Source organism: Oncorhynchus nerka, linkage group LG8 (assembly GCF_034236695.1).
Source record: "Oncorhynchus nerka isolate Pitt River linkage group LG8, Oner_Uvic_2.0, whole genome shotgun sequence".
Taxonomy (NCBI): Eukaryota; Metazoa; Chordata; class Actinopteri; order Salmoniformes; family Salmonidae; genus Oncorhynchus; species Oncorhynchus nerka.
This window is the reverse complement of record NC_088403.1, coordinates 14,154,631-14,179,351: the sequence shown is the minus strand read 5'-3', so window position 1 is coordinate 14,179,351 and position 24,721 is coordinate 14,154,631. Positions and strand designations below refer to the sequence as shown.

Genomic DNA, 24,721 nt, shown 5'->3' with positions numbered 1-24,721 from the left:
ATTTATCAAGATGAGTTCCCATGCTTGTCTCAAAGCAGCGAAATGACTGTCCCAATCAATACGGTGCTGGAACGATCAGTTGACCACACGTCTTGGCATTTATTATAACCAGAGGTGTAGTGGTGTTTTGTTGGGCGCCCTATTATTTGTGAATGAAAGTTTGTACCGAAATTAAGCCTATTGGTTAATTAGAATATACATACAATGCATCATCCAAATTGCATGATTGCCTATGCCTACACATACTGTAAGTGGCGAAAGGAACATGTATATATTTTCACTCCTAAAACACTAAATTAGGCCTACCTTATCATAAATTAGGCCATCGTCAGTGTCAATCGTGAATGATAATTCTTCACATTTTACAGGTGAAACGGCCATGCTGCATGCAGCCAACCATTTGATCCCAATCAGTTTAATGGGTCTATGCATTTAGCATTTCTGAATTATGTAAGGGTGGCTAACCGGCCTAACTAATTGAATTTTAGAGCAGATGGAGTTAAACACAACCACAGCATCAGAAAAAAAAACATTTCAGCACAATCATCCTACATTGTCATAAGACATGACATGGTGTTTTTTTATAACAGTAGCCTGACATTATCCTGCTATTATATTCGGTTTGTTATGTAAAATACTAATTAATCATTAAGTGATCTTGGAGACATAGCACCATTTTGAAAAATATGCGCACCAGCCCCCCTGATTATAATGGTTGGATGACTTTGGAAGCTTCACCTAATCAAAGCTCTATGAACTAAGTGGTACAATTTATTTTACACCTTTGCAGCAGCAGAGCAAAATATTTGGGACTGACCCAAAATAATTCTGGGCTAAAGCCCCGAAAGCCATGTCCTGGTGGTGTCCATGGTTAACAGAATTGTCCATTTAAAGATATTTAGCCACATTATTCATGACTACATTTAGCTAACATTAGATAGTTAATCGATTTGGCAGTCTCGTCCAGATCATCATGGTATTTGTAGTTCTTTATGATTAGCCACATTCCCAGCTAGTATTACCATTTCATTTTTGGGAGGTAAATACAGGTGAATATATTGATCAAAGTCACCTTGTCCTAGAGAGATTTACACGGTTATCAATATGTCATGCCAGGGTAAGCCTACATGAAACACAGCCCTTATTTGAAGTGTTTCTTAAATCCCCTATGGGAAAGATGAATGGGGGGAAAACAATTGGAACCGTTTCCTTGTTTGACCGCTAGGTTTTATAGGTATTATTACTCATATTGTGGTACTCTATTGATCCCCTAGTCACTCTCTGGGAGTTTAGTCAGCAACACGTGACAGTGGAGTGCCCATTGAGAGAGTTGGTCGGGGGAGGGTATGGTTTGGGATTCAAATGCACATCAAAGGCATGTCAACAAGGTAGCATGATGCATCTTCCAGAAACATACATCTCTTTTCCATAAAATATATGTTCCAATTTTCGAACAGTTTTCATTGGGAAGGCAGATAAGGCATTTTTTAAAATGTATTTTTAATAAAAAAGCAATGACTTTTGCATGTGAAAACACAGAATCATACTCATTCCCCTACGTGCTTTATCTAGCCTGTCACTGGTTTTGAGCCGATTTTGCCGCATTCACATACTAATCAGAACAAGGAAACTCGTGACATTTCCGACTTGCTACTTGGTTGTAGTTATACACCTGCCACGTTCAACCATTTTGCAAGTCGGACATTTCAGAGTTTCATAGTTCCGACTGGGACCTGAACACGGCATTTGAACCTGGCTCACGCCCGGGAGGTAGCCCGGTTCCAAAATGAATGCAATCACGTTTTACCCGCTATAACTCCTCCGACCCGGGAAACCCGGATCAGATAATCGAATCCCCTAATTGAAGCGCGATCATCGTTTTCTTGACTTTGCCAGTTAACCCGTTACCAGAGTAAATTCAGTAAATAGTTCAACTGAAATTGTTACTATCGCATCAAAATGAATCGTTGTTGTACCTCCGAGTAAAGCTAGCAGGTCTACGCCTCTTTTTTTACTGTGTCCAAAGTCATTTGTAGGATTTCCTTCACACAGTTTAAGCCGTAGTAGGTCATGTAAACTAAGTACGTGGCTAGCTAGTTACAGTGAGTTAGAAAGCAAGGTGCTAGATACTTCAGACGACTGCTATCCATCGCTACCGCTACAAGACTATTGTCTGCCCACCCGGCTACTGATCCTTTCAATGGCCGCTACAAGAAAACGAACGCGATCAGGCATCGAAGATGTGAGAGACAGAAAAGCAAAGGTTATTAAAGACAGCGGTGAGAAGAGACACATCGCAGCCCTGATCCTGGCGAGGGGAGGCAGTAAGGGGATCCCCCTGAAGAATATCAAAATGCTCGCCGGTGTCCCCCTCATCGGATGGGTTCTGAGAGCTGCAGTGGACTCCAAACAGTTTGACAGGTAACGTTAATTCAGTCAACATTTTGGTCAAATGTATTTCTAATCTAGCTACGGTATATGGACTTGCTCTGACGCCTTTGTTAATAGTAACGTTATTTAGCTGCACCAAATGCATGCAATTATTGTTTATTAGTGATAGTCGATGCTGTTTATGATGCATCTGTCATAACCAGGGGAGAAAGTACAGTAAGACTTGCCAAATGTCAATACACTTGTTGATGTTTTGTGTAACAGATGTCTCTTTCCATTCACTACTGTTTGGAGGTTGGAAATATGTTGCGGGTGGATGAACGTGCGCAGGTAGCCTTGTAAAGGAGCCATTTGAATATGATTGTTTGACAATCAGATGAAAACATCATGACTGGTTGTGTTTATGCCACAATAAAAGGTAATAGATTTTAAAAGTCAAATGACAAATCTTTATGACTAGGCCCACAGAGATGTTATTGAATTAATAGGGATTCTAAGTAGAACTATATGATTAGGACCCACGGCTGGTGTTGTGCCGAAAATCTCCTCCCTGTCAGGATCCCCCCACCCTTCTAATGTCCTTACTTTTGTGGCTGGAGTCAAATACTTTCTGTGGTACACATCAGAGTCAAATACTTTCTGTGGTACACATCAGAGTCAAATACTTTCTGTGGTACACATCAGAGTCAAATACTTTCTGTGGTACACATCAGAGTCAAATACTTTCTGTGGTACACATCAGAGTCAAATACTTTCTGTGGTACACATCAGAGTCAAATACTTTCTGTGGTACACATCAGAGTCAAATACTTTCTGTGGTACACATCAGAGTCAAATACTTTCTGTGGCACACATCAGAGTCAAATACTTTCTGTGGCACACATCAGAGTCAAATACTTTCTGTGGCACACATCAGAGTCAAATACTTTCTGTGGTACACATCAGAGTCAAATACTTTCTGTGGTACACACCAGAGTCAAATACTTTCTGTGGTACACACCAGAGTCAAATACTTTCTGTGGTACACATCAGAGTCAAATACTTTCTGTGGTACACATCAGAGTCAAATACTTTCTGTGGTACACACCACATCAGGATAGGCAACCGAAATTAATAATGAATGTGTGTGTGTTATATTAAACATGGAGGGAGTCAAATGTTGGCAAGCAATAAACATTTCAGAACAACTATGGCTGAATTATTATCGTTACACTTTCAAACATACTAGTAGAATAAGACATGGGAGAGATGACGAATTTTGACAAAGAGATTTATTTATAGACTAATACAAAATAAACTGCAGACAAAAATGATTTCTGCTACTAAAATCAGTGAAATGTAGGCTAAACTGACAACTGGGTGAAGAGCAGAAATCTCAACTAGCAAGTAAATCGCAGCAGCGAAGAACGAGCAGGGGGAGATTCTGTCAGGGGGAGATTCTGTCAGGGGGAGATTCTGGAGATTCTGTCAGGGGGAGATTTCTGTCAGGGGGAGATTCTGTCAGGGGGAGATTTCTGTCAGAGGGGAGATTTCTGTCAGAGGGGAGATTTCTGTCAGGGGGGAGATTTCTGTCAGGGGGGAGATTTCTGTCAGGGGGGAGATTTCTGTCAGGGGGGAGATTCTGTCAGGGGGGAGATTTCTGGTACCACACCAGCACACCTAGAGCGGTGATTTGAACAGGGCGGCATTTCCCGAGCTAAACTGACCAAGACGCACATCCAACAAAACACCTCACATTATTCTGCCCCAAAACAATGATACTTGGCTAATCTATCCCTATTAATTGAGCTTTTCACTTTCTGAAAAGAGTGGATGTTTAAACCCAGCAGCTTTTAGGGAAGCAATTATGTTGTTGAGTTAAGCAACGGATGAGTAGCCAGCAGTTAAAGCTGACATTTTTCTACTTCGTCAAGCCTCTGTCTGGGTGGAAAGGTATGTTTTGAAACTGCCATGCTTAGATTCATAATGTCTAATATTTAATGATTTGCAAACAGTAACCGTTTCGTTGCAAATAAGACACTCTGGTTTGATATAGGAGAAATATGGTAAGAAAACCTATTCCTCTGTCCATTCTTCCCTGACACTTCTATTTGCATTTCCACCTTTCTTTTGAAACTTTTTCAGAGTGACATTTTGTCTTGATTGCAATCAACGCACAAAGGAAAATAACAAAATAATTTAATAAAGACATTAGTGATTTTAGCAGTGTAATCAGATTGAAAATATTAGGATATGTTTTTGACATTATATAGCATAGTAACCAGATGTGTTAAAATGTGTTTCATTTGTAGTTTAATCATGAATGGGACCTCTATAATGTTCTGTTCTACAACTATTAGCTGAGAAAAAAACTGGCCTAGGGCCAAACCTATTGCCAACCCCTGCATTACACTATTCTAGGTTAGGGGGATAGTGGCCATTGTTTTTGTCTTGCCTAGGGCAGCAGAACGTCCAGAACCGGTCCTGTTAGGCCCATGCATTGTTTTAGTACACGCATGTTCACACATAGGAGGTTCCATACTGGGAAGAAATGACATCTACTTTAACTCCTGGTCATAACTATACATTAGTAACTGTTTGTTGTATAAATATGTATACCCATGTCAGATTCTTATTTTGTTTGTCTGAAAGTTAAAGTACAGTCTCTGAATGAAGTCCCTGGTTTGGGCTCGGCCACACAAGACTGGATTACACTGATGCAGCCTACTTGTTACAAAGCCTGAGGAATCAACTTGTTCCGTTCTTTCTCCCAGTGTGTGGGTATCAACTGACCATGATGACATTGAGAAGGTAGCCAAGGCATGGGGAGCTCAGGTTCACCGCAGGAGCCCAGAGGTGTCCAAAGACTCCTCCAGCTCTCTTGACACCATCCAGGAATTCGCCCGATTAAACCCAGGTAGGGGGTGAATGTCAAGTGTATTTCCTTGATTCCTCATGTCCTCTCTCCTTGCCTCCTTCTCAAAACGCATTAGAGGAGGAGATCTGAGTGGAGGAACCTCAGATCTTCTGCTCCAATGTGCTGTGAGACGGAGACGAGGAGGGAGGCGTGAGGAATCAAGCTAGCTTGGCTAAGGCTCTGGGACGGCATGTATCAAGCATCTCAGAATAGGAATACTGATCTGGGATCAGGTCCCCCCTGTCCATGTAGTTTTATTTGTTGTGATCTATGAGGTAAATCAGCACTCCAACTCTGAGACACTTGAAACATACGACCTTCAGGGCCGCAGAGCCTGCTGCTGTTTTTCCTTCCTGCTTTTTAATCAGAACCTGAGAACACCAGTCTGGGAAACCAGGTGTGTGGTCTGACTCACCCCTCTCCAGCCAATCAGTGACAGTTATTGTGCCCCCTGCACAGTTGCTCACATGATAATGCTCACATGCGGTTTTCTTTTAATTCAATTTCTAATAACATAACCCTAATCCCAACCCTAGGAAAGTGTTGCATATCAATCAATCAATCAATCAATCAATCACATTTCTTTATAAAGCCCTTTTTACGTCAGCAGAAGTCACAAAGTGCTTATCCAGAAACCCAGCCTAAAACCCAAAAGACTAAGCAATGCAGATGTAGAAGCACGTCTGGTATTAAGAGTTTCAGGTGGTAGATTGTTGATAGTGTGAGAGCGGCTATAGACAACCCATGAATAGGGTGCTATCCAAATGAAGTGGGACCTACTCCATAGATACAGATGTCAACAGTAACAAATATCTGTTGTGTGTAGATGTATTCATGTGTCATATCATATCACCAAGTGGCTACCTGATTAAATAATGGATAAATCAAATATCTGTTGTGCCATTGTCCTCCTCCAGAGGTGGAGGTGATCTGTCACATCCAGGCCTCACAGGAGGTCTCCAGCCATGCCTGCATCCCTTCCACCTGAAGGAGGCCCTGGTTAGATGATCACAGGAGGTGAAGAAAGGAGGTACAGGGACTTGTGTTATGTTTAGGACCTCACGTCCAGTCTTCTCCAGACTTGTGTCCTCACAGGAGGTGAAGAAAGGAGGTACAGGACAGCCACCTCACAGGAGGTGAAGAAAGGAGGTACAGGACAGCTGGTTATGTTTAGGACAGGAGGTGAAGAAAGGAGGTACAGGACAGCCATGTGTTATGTTTAGGACCTCACAGGAGGTGAAGAAAGGAGGTGAAGAAAGGAGGTACGGGACAGCCATGTGTTATGTTTAGGACCTCACAGGAGGTGAAGAAAGGAGGTACGGGACAGCCATGTGTTATGTTTAGGACCTCACAGGAGGAAGAAAGGAGGTGAAGCCAAAGGAGGAGGTGAAGAAAGGAGGCACGGGACAGCCATGTGTTATGTTTAGGACCTCACAGGAGGTGAAGAAAGGAGGTACAGGACAGCCATGTGTTATGTTTAGGACCTCACAGGAGGTGAAGAAAGGAGGTACAGGACAGCCATGTGTTATGTTTAGGACCTCACAGGAGGTGAAGAAAGGAGGTACAGGACAGCCATGTGTTATGTTTAGGACCTTACACTTATTATCAGTTAAGTTTGTTGGAACCTCTCCAGTTAATGTTCAGGTCTGTCAGGAGATCTGAAGGGTCAGTCCCTTCACTTGTCCTTTATACCGCTGCACAGACAAGTCTCCTCAGCACGACTAAGCAGACACAGATACAAGGAATGAGTATCAGGGTGGGAGAGTGAGGGAGGTTATTATCTTGTATCTAGGTCCTCTTCTGCTTGACTCAAACCCTGTGAACAAACCATAAGCACATCGCAACTTAATAACACAAAACAAATTATTCTCATTGTCAGACAGTTTACAGAACATGCCAACCTTGAGAAAGAACACAATGTGTACAGCATATAACATTTTCCACTACACTGTGCCTGAGGAAAAACTGTCCCTCACTTTATAAGTAGGGTCAGGAGTTTGTCCTGACCATGTGACCAGAGCCAGGAAAAACTCTATTGTGTGTTTGAAAACACCTACCCATCATATCTTGATGTAAGATGCTAATGCTCAATGATAATGGATTGTGTTTATAAGAGCGTCTGCTAAATGACTAACATGTTGTCACTCCTTGACCTTAGAGAGACATTTTATTTCTCTATTTGGTTAGGTCAGGGTGTGATGTGGGGTGTGCATTCTATGTTATGTTTTCTATGTTTCTTTATTTCTATGTTTTGGCCGGGTATGGTTCTCAATCAGGGACAGCTGTCTATTGTTGTCTCTGATTGGGAATGATACTTAGGTAGCCCTTTTTCCCTCCTTTCAGTGTGGGTAGTTAACTTTGTTAGAGGCATCGTAGCCCTGTAAGCTTCACAGTTGTTTTGTTGGTTGTCATTTTAAATAAAAAGGAAAATGTACGCGCACCACGCTGCACTTTGGTTCACTTCTTTCGACGGCCGTGACGTATGTACAGTTGAAGTCGGAAGTCTACATGCACTTAGGTTGGAGTCATTAAAACTCGTTTTTCAACCACTCCACAAATTTCTTGTTAATAAACTTTAGTTTTGTTTTTCAACAATTGTTTACACACAGAGTGAATTATAAGTGAAATAATCACAATTCCAGTGGGTCAGAAGTTTACATACACTCAGTTGACTGTGCCTTTAAACAGCTTGTAAAACTCCATAAAATGATGTCATGGCTTTAGAAGCTTCTGATAGGCTAATTGACATCATTTGAGTCAATTGGAGGTGTACCTGTGGATGTATTTCAAGGCCTACCTTCAAACTAGTGCCTCTTTGCTTGACATCGTGGGAAAATCTAAAGAAATCAGCCAAGACCTCAGAAAAGAAGTTGTAGACCTCCACAAGTCTGGTTCATCCTTGGGAGCAATTTCCAAAATGCCTGAAGGTACCATGTTAATCTGTACAAACAATAGTACGCAAGTATAAACACCATGGGACCACGCAGCCGTCATACCGCTCAGGAAGGAGACGCATTCTGTCTCCTAGAGATGAACGTACTATGGTGCGAAAAGTACAAATCAATCCCAGAACAACAGCAAAGGACCTTGTGAAGATGCTGGAGGAAACAGGTACAAAAGTATCTATATTCACAGTAAAACGAGTCCTATATCAACGCTCAGCAAGGAGGAAGCCACTGCTCCAAAACCGCCAAAAGCCAGACTATGGTTTGCAACTGCACATGGGAACAAAGCTCGTATTTTTTGGAGAAATGTCCTCCGGTCTGATGAAACAAAAATAGAACTGTTTGGCCATAATGACCAGCGTTATGTTTGGAGGAAAAAGGGGGAGGCTTACAAGACAAAGAACACCATCCCAACCGTGAAGCACGGGGGTGGCAGCAGCATGTTGTGGGGGTTGCTTTGCTGCAGGAGGGACTGGTGCACTTCACAAAATAGATGGCATCATGAGGTAAGAAAATTATGTGCATATTTTGAAGCAACATCTCAAGACATCAGTCAGGAAGTTAAAGCTTGGTCGTAAATGGGTCTTCCAAATGGACAATGACCCCAAGCATACTTCCAAAGTTGTGGCAAAATGGTTTAAGGACAACAAAGTCAAGGTATTGGAGTGGCCACCACAAAGCCCTGACCTCAATCCCATAGAAAATTTGTGGGCAGAACTGAAAAAACTTGTGCGAGCAAGGAGGCCTACAAACCTGACTCAGTTACACCAGCTCTGTCAGGAGGAATGGGCCAAAATTCACCCAACTTATTGTGGGAAGCTTGTGGAAGACTACCTGAAACGCTTGACCCAAGTTAAACCATTTAAAGGCAATGCTACCAGATACTAATTGAGTGTATGTAAACTTCTGACCCACTGGGAATGTGATGAAAAATGAAAGCTGGAAGAAATAATTCTCTCTACTATTAATCTGATATTATTCACATTTTATTTCACAAATAAAGTGGTGATCCTAACTAACCTAAAACAGTGAATTTTTACTAGGATTAAATGTCAGGAATTGTGAAAATCTGAGTTTAAATGTATTTGGCTGAGGTTTATGTAAACTTCCGACTTCAACTGTAAATATAGTATCTTTCACAAGCACATTACATTGAAGTAACTCCATCCACCACTAATCACTGTGTATCACAATAGAGAGATGAGGGGTGTTTAGACAAATTAGTTTTTGTCCTGACCAGGAAGTAGTCTGGTTTCTAGTTATAAGCTATAACATTGACTATGTGTTCTCTCTCCTGTTCAGGTAGTGTAGCCACCCAGCCTCTGAATTTAGACCCGTGTAACAGGCCCCGGAGACAGGACTGGGATGGAGAGCTGTGTGAGAACGGATCTTTCTACATTTATACCAGAGCGACGATAGAGAGAGGCCTGCAGGTAACTGGCACTATACCCCATCAGGGCCCATAGTCACAAAGCGTTTCAGGATAGGAGTGCTGGTCTAGGATCAGTTTTCTTTTTTCAATCATTATGAATACGTCTATATGGACAGGGAGGACCTGATCCTAGATCAGCAGCCCTACTCTGAGATGCTTTATGAATACAGGCCGTGATGTGTATGTCTGTTGCTGGTGGTGAACCCTATTCCCCTCAGTGGATCAATAACGTTTATTCATTCAGTGGATGTGAGCCTGAATAGAAACAACATACACACTGAGAGATGGACTGATCTGTGATACTACTAGATATTCTATTGTTAACTAGTGTTTTGAATGCTAATAGAAATACCCTTTGTGTTGTCTTTCTCAGGGGGGGAAGTGGGCTTACTATGAGATGCTGCCAGAGTACAGTGTGGATATTGATGTGGATATCGACTGGCCCGTGGCAGAACAGAGAGTACTGAGGTAGTCTGAAATCACTGACCTAGAATTTCAAGTTCCCTCTCTGTTCAAGTCATTCACTCCGAACCATCTCTCTCTCTCTTATCTCTCTGTCTGTCTCTGTCTGTCTCTGTCTCTCTCTCTGAAAGTGTTTATTTGAATGCACTTTAAATATAATTAGATTTTGTGGTAAAGCAACACAATGAACAATGCTGTAAGACAGAGGAGTGGTTGTCCAAATGTTGTCCCTGTGTGTGTTGTTCCTGTCCAGGTTTGGTTACTTTGGCCTGGACAAGCCTGAGGTGGTGCGTCTGCTGCTGTGTAACGTCTCCGGCTGTCTGACTGACGGCCGCGTCCTCATCTCTGTCTCTGGAGAGGAGATGGTCTCAGTCAACACCAGAGATACTATGGGTATCCGCATGCTGCAGAGAGAGGGAGTGGAGGTATAGATACAGAACATATAGAACACACACACTGCAGAGAGAGGGAGTGGAGGTACAGATACTGTACATATAGAACACACACACTGCAGAGAGAGGGAGTGGAGGTACAGATACTGTACATATAGAACACACACACTGCAGAGAGAGGGAGTGGAGGTACAGATACTGTACATATAGAACACACACACTGCAGAGAGAGGGAGTGGAGGTATAGATACAGAACATATAGAACACACACACTGCAGAGAGAGGGAGTGGAGGTACAGATACAGAACATATAGAACACACACACTGCAGAGAGAGGGAGTGGAGGTATAGATACAGAACATATAGAACACACACACTGCAGAGAGAGGGAGTGGAGGTACAGATACTGTACATATAGAACACACACACTGCAGAGAGAGGGAGTGGAGGTACAGATACTGTACATATAGAACACACACACTGCAGAGAGAGGGAGTGGAGGTACAGATACTGTACATATAGAACACACACACTGCAGAGAGAGGGAGTGGAGGTACAGATACTGTACATATAGAACACACACACTGCAGAGAGGGGGAGTGGAGGTACAGATACTGTACATATAGAACACACACACTGCAGAGAGAGGGGGTGGAGGTACAGATACTGAACATATAGAACACACACACTGCAGAGAGAGGGAGTGGAGGTACAGATACTGTACATATAGAACACACACACTGCAGAGAGAGGGAGTGGAGGTACAGATACTGTACATATAGAACATGTAGAACACACACACGCTGCAGAGAGAGGGAGTGGAGGTACAGATACTGTACATATAGAACACACACACTGCAGAGAGAGGGAGTGGAGGTACAGATACTGTACATATAGAACACACACACTGCAGAGAGAGGGAGTGGAGGTACAGATACTGTACATATAGAACACACACACTGCAGAGAGAGGGGGTGGAGGTACAGATACTGTACATATAGAACACACACACTGCAGAGAGAGGGAGTGGAGGTACAGATACTGTACATATAGAACACACACACACTGCAGAGAGAGGGGGTGGAGGTACAGATACTCTACATATAGAACACACACACTGCAGAGAGAGGGAGTGGAGGTACAGATACTGTACATATAGAACACACACACTGCAGAGAGAGGGAGTGGCGGTACAGATACTGTACATATAGAACACACACACTGCAGAGAGAGGGAGTGGCGGTACAGATACTGTACATATAGAACACACACACTGCAGAGAGAGGGAGTGGCGGTACAGATACTGTACATATAGAACACACACACTGCAGAGAGAGGGAGTGGAGGTATAGATACAGAACATATAGAACACACACACTGCAGAGAGAGGGAGTGGAGGTACAGATACAGAACATATAGAACACACACACTGCAGAGAGAGGGAGTGGAGGTACAGATACTGTACATATAGAACACACACACTGCAGAGAGAGGGAGTGGAGGTACAGATACTGTACATATAGAACACACACACTGCAGAGAGAGGGAGTGGAGGTACAGATACTGTACATATAGAACACACACACTGCAGAGAGGGGGAGTGGAGGTACAGATACTGAACATATAGAACACACACACTGCAGAGAGAGGGAGTGGAGGTACAGATACTGAACATATAGAACACACACACTGCAGAGAGAGGGAGTGGAGGTACAGATACTGTACATATAGAACACACACACTGCAGAGAGAGGGGGTGGAGGTACAGATACTGTACATATAGAACACACACACTGCAGAGAGAGGGAGTGGAGGTACAGATACTGTACATATAGAACACACACACTGCAGAGAGAGGGGGTGGAGGTACAGATACTGTACATATAGAACACACACACTGCAGAGAGAGGGGGTGGAGGTACAGATACTGTACATATAGAACACACACACTGCAGAGAGAGGGAGTGGAGGTACAGATACTGTACATATAGAACACACACTGCAGAGAGAGGGAGTGGAGGTACAGATACTGTACATATAGAACACACACACTGCAGAGAGAGGGAGTGGAGGTACAGATACTGTACATATAGAACACACACACTGCAGAGAGAGGGAGTGGAGGTACAGATACTGTACATATAGAACACACACACTGCAGAGAGGGGGAGTGGAGGTACAGATACTGTACATATAGAACACACACACTGCAGAGAGAGGGGGTGGAGGTACAGATACTGAACATATAGAACACACACACACTGCAGAGAGAGGGAGTGGAGGTACAGATACTGTACATATAGAACACACACACTGCAGAGAGAGGGAGTGGAGGTACAGATACTGTACATATAGAACACACACTGCAGAGAGAGGGAGTGGAGGTACAGATACTGTACATATAGAACACACACTACAGAGAGAGGGAGTGGAGGTACAGATACTGTACATATAGAACACACACACTGCAGAGAGAGGGAGTGGAGGTACAGATACTGTACATATAGAACACACACTGCAGAGAGAGGGAATGGAGGTACAGATACTGTACATATAGAACACACACACTGCAGAGAGAGGGAGTGGAGGTACAGATACTGAACATATAGATCACACACACACTGCAGAGAGAGGGAGTGGAGGTACAGATACTGTACATATAGAACATGTAGAACACACACACGCTGCAGAGAGAGGGAGTGGAGGTACAGATACTGTACATATAGAACACACACACTGCAGAGAGAGGGAGTGGAGGTACAGATACTGTACATATAGAACACACACACTGCAGAGAGAGGGAGTGGAGGTACAGATACTGTACATATAGAACACACACACTGCAGAGAGAGGGAGTGGAGGTACAGATACTGTACATATAGAACACACACACTGCAGAGAGGGGGAGTGGAGGTACAGATACTGTACATATAGAACACACACACTGCAGAGAGAGGGGGTGGAGGTACAGATACTGAACATATAGAACACACACACTGCAGAGAGAGGGAGTGGAGGTACAGATACTGTACATATAGAACACACACACTGCAGAGAGAGGGAGTGGAGGTACAGATACTGTACATATAGAACACACACTGCAGAGAGAGGGAGTGGAGGTACAGATACTGTACATATAGAACACACACACACACTACAGAGAGAGGGAGTGGAGGTACAGATACTGTACATATAGAACACACACACTGCAGAGAGAGGGAGTGGAGGTACAGATACTGTACATATAGAACACACACTGCAGAGAGAGGGAATGGAGGTACAGATACTGTACATATAGAACACACACACTGCAGAGAGAGGGAGTGGAGGTACAGATACTGAACATATAGAACACACACACACTGCAGAGAGAGGGAGTGGAGGTACAGATACTGTACATATAGAACATGTAGAACACACACACGCTGCAGAGAGAGGGAGTGGAGGTACAGATACTGTACATATAGAACACACACACTGCAGAGAGAGGGAGTGGAGGTACAGATACTGTACATATAGAACACACACACTGCAGAGAGAGGGAGTGGAGGTACAGATACTGTACATATAGAACACACACACTGCAGAGAGAGGGAGTGGAGGTACATATACTGTACATATAGAACACACACACTGCAGAGAGAGGGAGTGGAGGTACAGATACTGTACATATAGAACACACACACTGCAGAGAGAGGGGGTGGAGGTACAGATACTGTACATATAGAACACACACACTGCAGAGAGAGGGAGTGGAGGTACAGATACTGTACATATAGAACACACACACACTGCAGAGAGAGGGGGTGGAGGTACAGATACTCTACATATAGAACACACACACTGCAGAGAGAGGGAGTGGAGGTACAGATACTGTACATATAGAACACACACACTGCAGAGAGAGGGAGTGGAGGTACAGATACTGTACATATAGAACACACACACTGCAGAGAGAGGGAGTGGAGGTACAGATACTGTACATATAGAACACACACACTGCAGAGAGAGGGAGTGGAGATACAAAGATAATGAGATGACTACTGGTGATTCATTCATTGTGTTTTAAAAGATCAAACAGTGACAGACAGGTGTTACTTTATTTTTTACAACGACTGCTACCACAAATTAATGTATTGTCTATGTTGTAATGTCTAGGTTATATTGTCTAGGTTGTATTGTCTAGGTTGTAATGTCTAGGTTGTAATGTCTAGGTTGTAATGTCTAGGTTGTAATGTCTAGGTTGTAATGTCTAGGTTGTATTGTCTAGGTTGTATTGTCTAGGTTGTATTGTCTAGGTTGTATTGTCTAGGTTGTAATGTCTATGTTGTAATGTCTATGTTGTATTGTCTATGTTGTAATGTCTATGTTGTAATGTCTATGTTGTAATGTTGTAATGTCTATGTTGTAATGTCTAGGTTGTATTGTCTATGTTGTATTGTCTATGTTGTAATGTCTAGGTTGTAATGTCTATGTTGTAATGTCTATGTTGTAATGTCTATGTTGTAATGTCTATGTTGTAATGTCTATGTTGTAATGTCTATGTTGTAATGTCTATGGTGTAATATGAATATCCAGGTGAACAAAAAGGAGAGCAGTCAATCAAAAATCATTCTGGTTTATTACAAGTTGCAACAGGGAGACAGACCCTTTATATCCTAATCAGACGGCACCAAATGTTCTGTAAACACCAGCCTCTTGGAGACAGGCCCTTTATATCCTAATCAGACAGCACCAAATGTTCTGTAAACACCAGCCTCTTGGAGACAGGCCCTTTATATCCTAATCAGACAGCACCACATGTTCTGTAAACACCAGCCTCTTGGAGACAGGCCCTTTATATCCTAATCAGACAGCACCAAATGTTCTGTAAACACCAGCCTCTTGGAGACAGACCCTTTATATCCGATTCAGACAGCACCACATGTTCTGTAAACACCAGCCTCTTGGAGACGGGCCCTTTAAATCAAATCAAATGTATTTATATAGCCCTTCGTACATCAGCTGATATCTCAAAGTGCTGTACAGAAACCCAGCCTAAAACCCCAAACAGCAAACAATGCAGGTGGAAAAGCACGGTGGCTAGGAAAAACTCCCTAGAAAGGCCAAAACCTAGGAAGAAACCTAGAGAGGAACCAGGCTATGTGGGGTGGCCAGTCCTCTTCTGGCTGTGCCGGGTAGAGATTATAACAGAACATGACCAAGATGTTCAAATGTTCATAAATGACCAGCATGGTCGAATAATAATAAGGCAGAACAGTTGAAACTGGAGCAGCAGCACAGTCAGGTGGACTGGGGACAGCAAGGAGTCATCATGTCAGGTAGTCCTGGGGCACGGTCCTAGGGCTCAGGTCCTCTGAGAGAGAGAAAGAAAGAGAGAATTAGAGAGAGCATATGTGGGGTGGCCAGTCCTCTTCTGGCTGTGCCGGGTGGAGATTATAACAGAACGTGGCCAAGATGTTCAAATGTTCATAAATGACCAGCATGGTTGAATAATAGTAAGGCAGAACAGTTGAAACTGGAGCAGCAGCATGGCCAGGTGGACTGGGGACAGCAAGGAGTCATCATGTCAGGTAGTCCTGGGACATGGTCCTAGGGCCCAGGCCAGTTGAAACTGGAGCAGCAGCATGGCCAGGTGGACTGGGGACAGCAAGGAGTCATCATGTCAGGTAGTCCTGGGGCATGGTCCTAGGGCTCAGGTCCTCCGAGAGAGAGAAAGAAAGAGAGAAGGAGAGAATTAGAGAACGCACACTTAGATTCACACAGGACACCGAATAGGACAGGAGAAGTACTCCAGATATAACAAACTGACCCTAGCCCCCCGACACATAAACTACTGCAGCATAAATACTGGAGGCTGAGACAGGAGGGGTCAGGAGACACTGTGGCCCCATCCGAGGACACCCCCGGACAGGGCCAAACAGGAAGGATATAGCCCCACCCACTTTGCCAAAGCACAGCCCCCACACCACTAGAGGGATATCTTCAACCACCAACTTACCATCCTGAGACAAGGCCGAGTATAGCCCACAAAGATCTCCGCCACGGCACAACCCAAGGGGGGGGGCGCCAACCCAAACAGGCTGACCACAACAGTGAATCAACCCACCCAGGTGACGCACCCCCCACCAGGGACGGCATGAGAGAGCCCCAGTAAGCCAGTGACTCAGCCCCCGTAACAGGGTTAGAGGCAGAGACTCCCAGTGGAAAGAGGGGAACCGGCCAGGCAGAGACAGCAAGGGCGGTTCGTTGCTCCAGAGCCTTTTCGTTCACCTTCCCACTCCTGGGCCAGACTACACTCAATCATATTACCCACTGAAGAGATGAGTCTTCAGTAAAGACTTAAAGGTTGAGACCGAGTTTGCGTCTCTGACATGGGTAGGCAGACCGTTCCATAAAAATGGAGCTCTTTATATCCTAATCAGACAGCACCAAATGTTCTGTAAACACCAGTCCTCTTGGAGACAGACCCTTTATATCCTAATCAGACAGCACCAGATAAACACCAGCCCAGAGGCTTGTAGGAAGACAAAACAAAAGGCAGTGACTTGTCCAGCTGCTACAGAATCAACCGAGTTCACACACAATGGCAATACAATACAACAGTGAATAATCAGTGTGTCCTCAGACCTTGTACATCCAGTCTGGTGTCAATCACTATCAACAGATAAGACAATAATCCATAACATTCACTATCAAGTCTAGTGACCATCAACCTGCACCTTGAATGTCACAAACAGAACACTGGGAATGATTTGTATTACAGAACTCTAAAAACTGTATGTTAAACATTGTGTTAATCACTCTGAACTGAATATGAACTGATATTTCCTCCTTACACTCAGTCTGTACAATACATAGAACAGAGCTTCCATACAAAACAGAGCTTCCATACAAAACAGAGCTTCCATACAAAACAGAGCTTCCATACAAAACAGAGCTTATATTCAACACACAGAGCAGCCATACAAAACACAGAGCATAGACATTTGTTTTATTCTGTCTCCTCCAGGTGATCCTGATCTCATCCAGTGAGGACCCTGTGACCAAGGCCCTGGCTGACAATCTATCCCAGAGGACAGGCTGCGAGGTCAGGCAGCTGGGCAAGGACATCCAGGGTGAGGTCATAGCCATGATGGACAACAGGGATCTGGACTGGAAGGAGGTCGCCTATATGGGTAAACTCACTGTTCTTTTCATTTAACAATTTACTACGACTACTACTACTACTACTGCTGCTACAACTGCTACTACTACAAATAGTACTACTATTACTAATTCATTTTAGTTTTATAGTACAGTTTGTAATATAGTGGAATCTTAACATTCTATTTTGAGTAATACTTTTGCGTTCATGTCAATCAAAACGTATGAAGTTATTTATTTGGAGCCCTTCTGAGATGGAAATCAAATCAAATGTTATTTTGTCACATGCTCCGAATACAACAGGTGTAACCTTACAGTGGAATTATTACATACAAGCCCTTAATTAACCAACTATGCAGTTATAATAAATAAAAATAAGAATAATTAATCAAAGTAACAAATAATTAAAGAACAGCAGTAAAAGAACAATAGCGAGGCTATATACAGGGGGTACCGGTACAGAGTCAATGTGCAGGGGAACTGGTTAGTCGAGGTAATATGTAGATGTAGGTAGTTATTAAAGTGACTATGCATAGATAATATCAGAGAGTAGCAGCAGTGTAGAAGAGAGGGGGGCAATGCAAATAGTCTGGGTAGCCATTTGATTAGATGTTCAGGAGTCTTATGGTTTAGGAGTTAAAGATGTTTAGAAGCCTCTTGGACCTAGACTTGGCACTCCGGTACCGCTTGCCGTGGGGTAGCAGAAAGAACAGTCTATGACTAAGGTGGCTGGAGTCTATGACAATGTTTAGGGCCTTCCTCTGACACCACCCGTTTATCAATCCTTCCCCAATAGCCTACAGGTGGCTGAAGTGGGTTCATCATGCTCAGGAAACTAATACGTAGAAACACATTCATCTTTATGGAAGCTGCCCCTAGGTTGTAAAGAAGCAGATAACTTCTCCCAAACTGTTAAATCCCATTAAACTTCCTTCCTTCCTTCTCGTTCATCTTGACATAATTAAACTGCACCAGACCATGTTTGGGATGTTTGTATACTTATACCCAAATACATGAGCTGTGTTTTCATAGGAATTGTTGAGGGAAGTGAAACTTTTTTTGGCCGCTTCATTCAGTAACATTAATGCTGATTTTGTCCAATTTATTTTATACCTGGACAGCAATTTGAATTCTTCAAATGTGGATAATAAAGAGGAGATTGAATTTTTGATAGAGAATATCGTCTGCATATAGTGATGATGAGAGGAGGATGTAATCAGTGTAGGAGAAGCCCAACTACATTCTGCCTGTAACGGTTTTCTAGGTGTGAAGGAGAGTCGGACCAAAACACAGCGTGTAGATTGCGATCCATGTTTAATGAACAAAACGTAACACAAATCTAAAATACAAACACTACAAAACAAAGAACGTAACGAAAACCGAAACAGCCTATACTTGTGTACACTAACACATAGACAGGAACAAGGACAATCACCCACAACAAACTCAAAGAAGATGGCTGCCTAAATATGGTTCCCAATCAGAGACAACGATGAACACCTGCCTCTGATTGAGAACCACTCCAGACAGCCATACACTTTGCTAGATCACCCCACTAGCTACAATCCCAATATATACACACCCACATACAAAAACCCATGCCACACCCTGGCCAGACCCAATACATAAAGATAAACACAAAATACTTCGACCAGGGCGTGACAGAACCCCCCCCCCTAAGGTGCGGACTCCCGAACGCACCTCAAAACAATAGGGAGTTTTGTTGAAGTGATTTTAAATGTTTTCTCCAATAACTTGATTCTGTGATTCCTGGCTTTATTGAGGTGAGATGCATAAGATGTAAAGTCTGTGATAAACCCTGTAGTAGCCATCCATGTAAACCTGGGGTCCTCTACAGAGTCCTTGTGTTTTTTTCTAAAAATGCAAATTGAAATTCAGCCACGGACAATTAGTTTTGAAGAAGGGTCATATTAAAATGCCAACGTTTTGTTTTATTTGCCTTAAAGCTCACACCCACTTGGGTAACCAGGGGATCATGATCTGAAAGCATCGCAGGCAATATTTATATTGGCATGACGCACATACTTAGAGAATAGAAAACAATCAATTCTAGAGTATGATTTGTGATATGCAGAAGAACAGGTATAATCTTTGATGCCCGGATTCTGAACTCGCCACACAGAGATACTGAGATGTTCCGTCATTCCATTCAACACTAATGATGCTGATTGTTGGTCAGGTGAAAACGTTTGTGTGGATCTATCAAGGTTGAGATCGAAAGCTGCATTCATATCTGCCCCTATGACCAATTCATACTCTGAAAGTGATCGCAATTTATTGGTAAGCCCAGCGAAAAAGCTGTCCTCAAAAACAGCGGGTGCATAGATAGACACAAATGCTACTTTCTTGCCATAGACGTGTAAATGGAAGCTAAGCGGCCTGAAGTATCCTTGCTAGTCTTTTCGATAAATGAAGTTATATTCGTTTTAATCAAAATAACAACGCCTTTGGACTTAGAGGCTCCACTAGTCGAAGCAGCAACGTTATACACCTTATTCTGATGGATATCTCCTACTCACAAATGAGATTCCTGGATAAATGAAATATCAGTATTTTCAAGTCTAAACATTGAATTCTCTTCATTTTGACATTCAACCCACTCACATTCAGGCATAAAAGAGAGCTTAACCATTGTCAAAAACAATCTTGGTAATTACGAGTTGAACTGAAAGTGGTTCAGATTTACCTTCGATAAGTAGTGACAAGTACCCTCCGCAACCTGCCGCCACCAGATCGCCCCCCACCCGTCGCCAGACCGCCCCTCTGTTAAAAGAGGAGAGGAGTGGAAAGAAGGAGGCAGAGAGGAATGAGTCAAAGGTAGACGTGGGGAGGTTAAAGTCGCCCAGAACTGTGAGAGGTGAGCCGTCCTCAGGAAAGGAGCTTATCAAGGCATCAAGCTCATTGATGAACTCTCCGAGGGAACCTGGAGGGCGATAAATGATAAGGATGTTAAGCTTGAAAGGGCTGGTAACTGTGACAGCATGGAATTCAAAGGAGGCGATAGACAGATGGGTAAGGGGAGAAAGAGAAATGACCACTTGGGAGAGATGAGGATCCCGACCACCCTGCTGACCAGAAGCTCTCGAGAGAACACGTGGGCGGACGATGAGAGAGCAGTAGGAGTAGCAGTGTTATCTGTGGTGATCCATGTTTCCGTCAGTGCAAGAAGTCGAGGGACTGGAGGGAGGCATAGGCTGAGATGAACAGATCGGCAGTTCCAGAGGCTAGAGACCTGGAACTCCACATGGGTCGTGACCACCAGGGGTGGCTGTGGAGCGTTTGTATGGTCTGTGCAGAGAGGAGAGAACAGGGATAGACAGACACATAGTTGACAGGCTACAGAAGAGGCTACGCTAATGCAAAGGAGATTGGAATGACAAGTGGACTACACGTCTCGAATGTTCAGAAAGTTGAGCTTACGTAGCAAGAATCTTATTGACTAAAATGATTAAAAATGATACAGTACTGCTGAAGTAGGCTAGCTGGCAGTGGCTGCGTTGTTGACTTTGTAGGCTAGCTGGCAGTGGCTGCGTTGTTGATTACGTTACGTTGCGTTAAAAGAACGACAATAGCTGGCTAGGTAACCTAGAAAATCGCTCTAGACTACACAATTATCTTTGATACAGAGACGGCTATGTAGCTAGCTATGTAGCTAGCTACGATCAAACAAATCAAACTGTTGTACTGTAATGAAATTAAATGAAAATGTGATACTACCTGTGGAGCGAGGCGGAATGCGACCGGGTTGTTGAGTTCTAATCGGTAGACGTTGGCTAGCTGTTAGCTAGCTAGCAGTGTCTCCTACGTTAAGGGCGACAAATAGCTGGCTGCATTGTTGATTCAGGGGCTAGCTGGCTAGCTAGCTAGCAGTGTTGATTACGTTACGCTGCGTTAAAAGAACGACAATAGCTGGCTAGGTAACCTAGAAAATCGCTCTAGACTACACAATTATCTTTGATACAGAGACGGCTATGTAGCTAGCTATGTAGACGGTGGGCGTTAGCTAGCTGGCTAGCTGCTGGGCAGATACGTTAGGACGACGAAATACGATAATTACGCAATTATCTTTGATACAAAGACGGCTATGTAGCAAGCTAAGAAGAAATTGCTAAGATTAGACAAATCAAACCGTTGTACTATAATGAAATGTAATGAAAAGTTATACTACCTGCAGACCGAAGTGCAGACCGAAGAGCCTTTTGGTCCTACATTTGGCACTCTGGTACCGGCTTGTAGTGCGGTTGCAGAGAGAACAGTCTATGACTTGGGTAACTGGAGTCATTGACAATTTTTGGGCCATTCCTCTTTCCTCTAGGTCCTGGATGGCAGGAAGCTTGGGCCCAGTGATGTACTGGGCCGTACGCACTACCCTCTGTAGCACTTTATGTTCAGATGCCAAGCAGGTGCCATACCAGGCGGTGATTAACCGGTCACAATGCTCTCGATGGTGTAGCTGTAGAACTTTTTGAGGATCTGGGGACCCATGCCAAATCTTTTCAGACTGCTGAGGGGTTAAAGGTGTTGTCGTGCCCTCTTCATGACTGTCTTGGTGTGTTTGGACCATGATAGTCAGTTGGTGATGTGGACACCAAGGAACTTGAAACTCTCGACCCGCTCCACTACAGCCCTGTCCATGTTAATGGGGGCCTGTTCGGCCCTCCTTTTCCTGTAGTCCACGATCAGCTCTTTCTTAGAATACTTCCATAACCACCTTATGGACACTTAAATAGATTTAAAATAAAATAAAACTAATCTCACACCTCCATTTCATCCCTCCATCTCTCCCTCCTACAGGTAATGAGGCACCCGATGTTGACTGTCTGAACCTGGCTGGGCTGAGTGCAGTACCCCGGGATGCCCCAGTGGTGGCGATCAACGCTGCTAAATACTCCTGCCACAGTGCTGCAGGCCTGGGGGCTGTGAGGGAGTTTTCTGAACACATCCTGCTGCTCAAGAAGAAGGCCAAGTCTCAGATGGAACAGGACCGCATCCACAGAAATACATTCTAAACTCTAGAATGTGTTCTAAAGTCACAGAAATACATTCTAAACTCTAGAATGTGTTCTAAAGTCACAGAAATACATTCTAAACTCCAGATTGTGTTCTAAAGTCACAGAAATACATTCTAAACTCCAGATTGTGTTCTAAAGTCACATAAATACATTCTAAACTCCAGATTGTGTTCTAAAGTCACATAAATACATTCTAAACTCCAGATTGTGTTCTAAAGTCACATAAATACATTCTAAACTCCAGATTGTGTTCTAAAGTCACATAAATACATTCTAAACTCCAGATTGTGTTCTAAAGTCACATAAATACATTCTAAACTCCAGATTGTGTTCTAAAGTCACAGAAATACATTCTAAACTCCAGATTGTGTTCTAAAGCGGACATGGGTCAAACCTTTTGGCTTGAGGGCCGAACAGATTTTTTGGGGACTGATTTGTTTGTCGAAATCAATTTCTGGGCCAGGAAACTAAAAATATCTAGTTTTAGACATTCATGAACTGGAGTGTTTTTTTTTTACCCAGAATAATAATTTCCCGCCAAAAAACACTCATTCTAAACTTCACATGTAAACTGGAAGAGTTGCATTCTCAATTGCATACTCCTCGCACCCACTCTCCCCGTCTCCTTCTCTTCCCTCTGACCTTCTCCTTCAATGGTTTTTGAGAATGAGACGAGGACTTGAGGAATATGCAATTGAGAATATCCCCTTGTCATTCATTGTCATGTAAAAAAAGGAGTTGACAAGAGAGCAGTAACAGACTGACACTCAGGATATTGTATTCTAAACTGCATTCTTATCAATCAGACAAAGTGACAATAAAGCTTATCATCTCTACTTTCTCTGGAGTTCTAGAAAGAAGTATATTTACTCACTTTCATGTACTTGGCTCAGGCTGAAATGGCATTTACAGGTTGTGTCACGTTCTGACCCTAGTTCTTTTGTTATGTCTTTGTTTTAGTTGGGTGGGTTGTCTATGTTCTTTTTTCTATGATTTGGTATTTCTGTGTTTGGCCTGGTATGGTTCTCAATCAGAGGCAGCTGTCCATCGTTGTCCCTGATTGAGAACCATACTTAGGTAGCCTGTTTTCCATTGTGTTTTGTGGATGGTTGTATCCTGTGTTAGTGTTTTCACCATACGGGACTGTTTCGGTTGTTTGTTGGTACTGTTGTTATTTTGTTCAGTTGATGTATTAAATATATCATTATGAACAGTTACCACCCTGCACATTGGTCTGATCCTTGCTACTCCTCCTCTGAAGAAGAGGAATTCTGTTACAGGTTGTCAGGTCAGTGTAGTTTGGGTTTTATATCACTACATGTTGTGTTGACAAATACCGTATGTACTTTTTAAATTGTCTTTGTTTTAATGAAATATATACACTGAGTGTACAAAACATGAACACCTGCTCTCTCTTTGACATACAGTTGTGGCCAAAACTTCTGAGAATGACACTAATATTAATTTCACAAAGTTGCCTCAGTGTCTTTAGATATTTCTGTCAGATGTTACTATGGAATACTGAAGTATAATTACAAGCACTTCATAAGTGTCAAAGGCTTTCATTGACAATTACATGAAGTTGATGCAAAGAGTCTATTTGTAGTGTTGACCCTTCTTTTTGAAGACCTCTGCAATCTGCCCTGGCATGCTGTCAATTAACTTCTGGGCCACATCTTGACTGATGGCAGCCCATTCTTGCATAATCAATGCTTGGAGTTTGTCAGAATTTGTTGGGTTTTTGAATGGTCTCAGGATACTTTACTGTTGGCATGACACAGGACTGATGGTAGAGCTCACCTTGTCTTCTCCGGACAAGCTTTTTTCAGGATGCCCCAAACAATCGGAAAGGGGATTCATCAGAGAAAATGACTTTACCCCAGTCCTCAGCAGTCCAATTCCTGTACCTTTTGCAGAATATCAGTCTGCCCCTGATGTTTTTCCTGGAGAGAAGTGGCTTCTTTGCTGCCCTTGTTGACACCAGGCCATCCTCCAAAAGTCTTCTCCTCACTGTGTGTGCAGAT

The 24,721-nt window shown here is 43.2% G+C and overlaps 1 protein-coding gene across 1 annotated transcript; it reads left to right on the top strand.

Annotated features, from left to right (window-relative positions):
• Window positions 1–1,855: 1,855 nt before the first annotated feature.
• LOC135573031 (N-acylneuraminate cytidylyltransferase-like) lies at window positions 1,856–23,914 on the top strand. The gene is made up of 9 exons (XM_065022092.1): window positions 1,856–2,421; window positions 5,145–5,287; window positions 6,205–6,242; window positions 6,367–6,436; window positions 9,535–9,665; window positions 10,038–10,132; window positions 10,380–10,551; window positions 17,531–17,696; window positions 22,480–23,914. Exons 1-9 carry the CDS (start codon window positions 2,201–2,203, stop codon window positions 22,692–22,694), a joined length of 1,251 nt encoding a protein of 416 aa, XP_064878164.1. The 5' UTR covers window positions 1,856–2,200; the 3' UTR covers window positions 22,695–23,914.
• The last annotated feature ends 807 nt before the right edge of the window (window positions 23,915–24,721 follow it).

What these genes read in the sequence shown, in the direction of transcription:
- LOC135573031 (XM_065022092.1), top strand. Translation starts at nt 2,201, where the DNA reads ATGGCCGCTACAAGAAAACGAACGCGATCAGGCATCGAAGATGTGAGA. An exon ending in GACTCCAAACAGTTTGACAG is followed by an intron (nt 2,422 to 5,144) that starts GTAACGTTAATT and finishes TCTTTCTCCCAG; the next exon opens with TGTGTGGGTATCAACTGACC. An exon ending in GCAGAACAGAGAGTACTGAG is followed by an intron (nt 10,133 to 10,379) that starts GTAGTCTGAAAT and finishes GTTCCTGTCCAG; the next exon opens with GTTTGGTTACTTTGGCCTGG.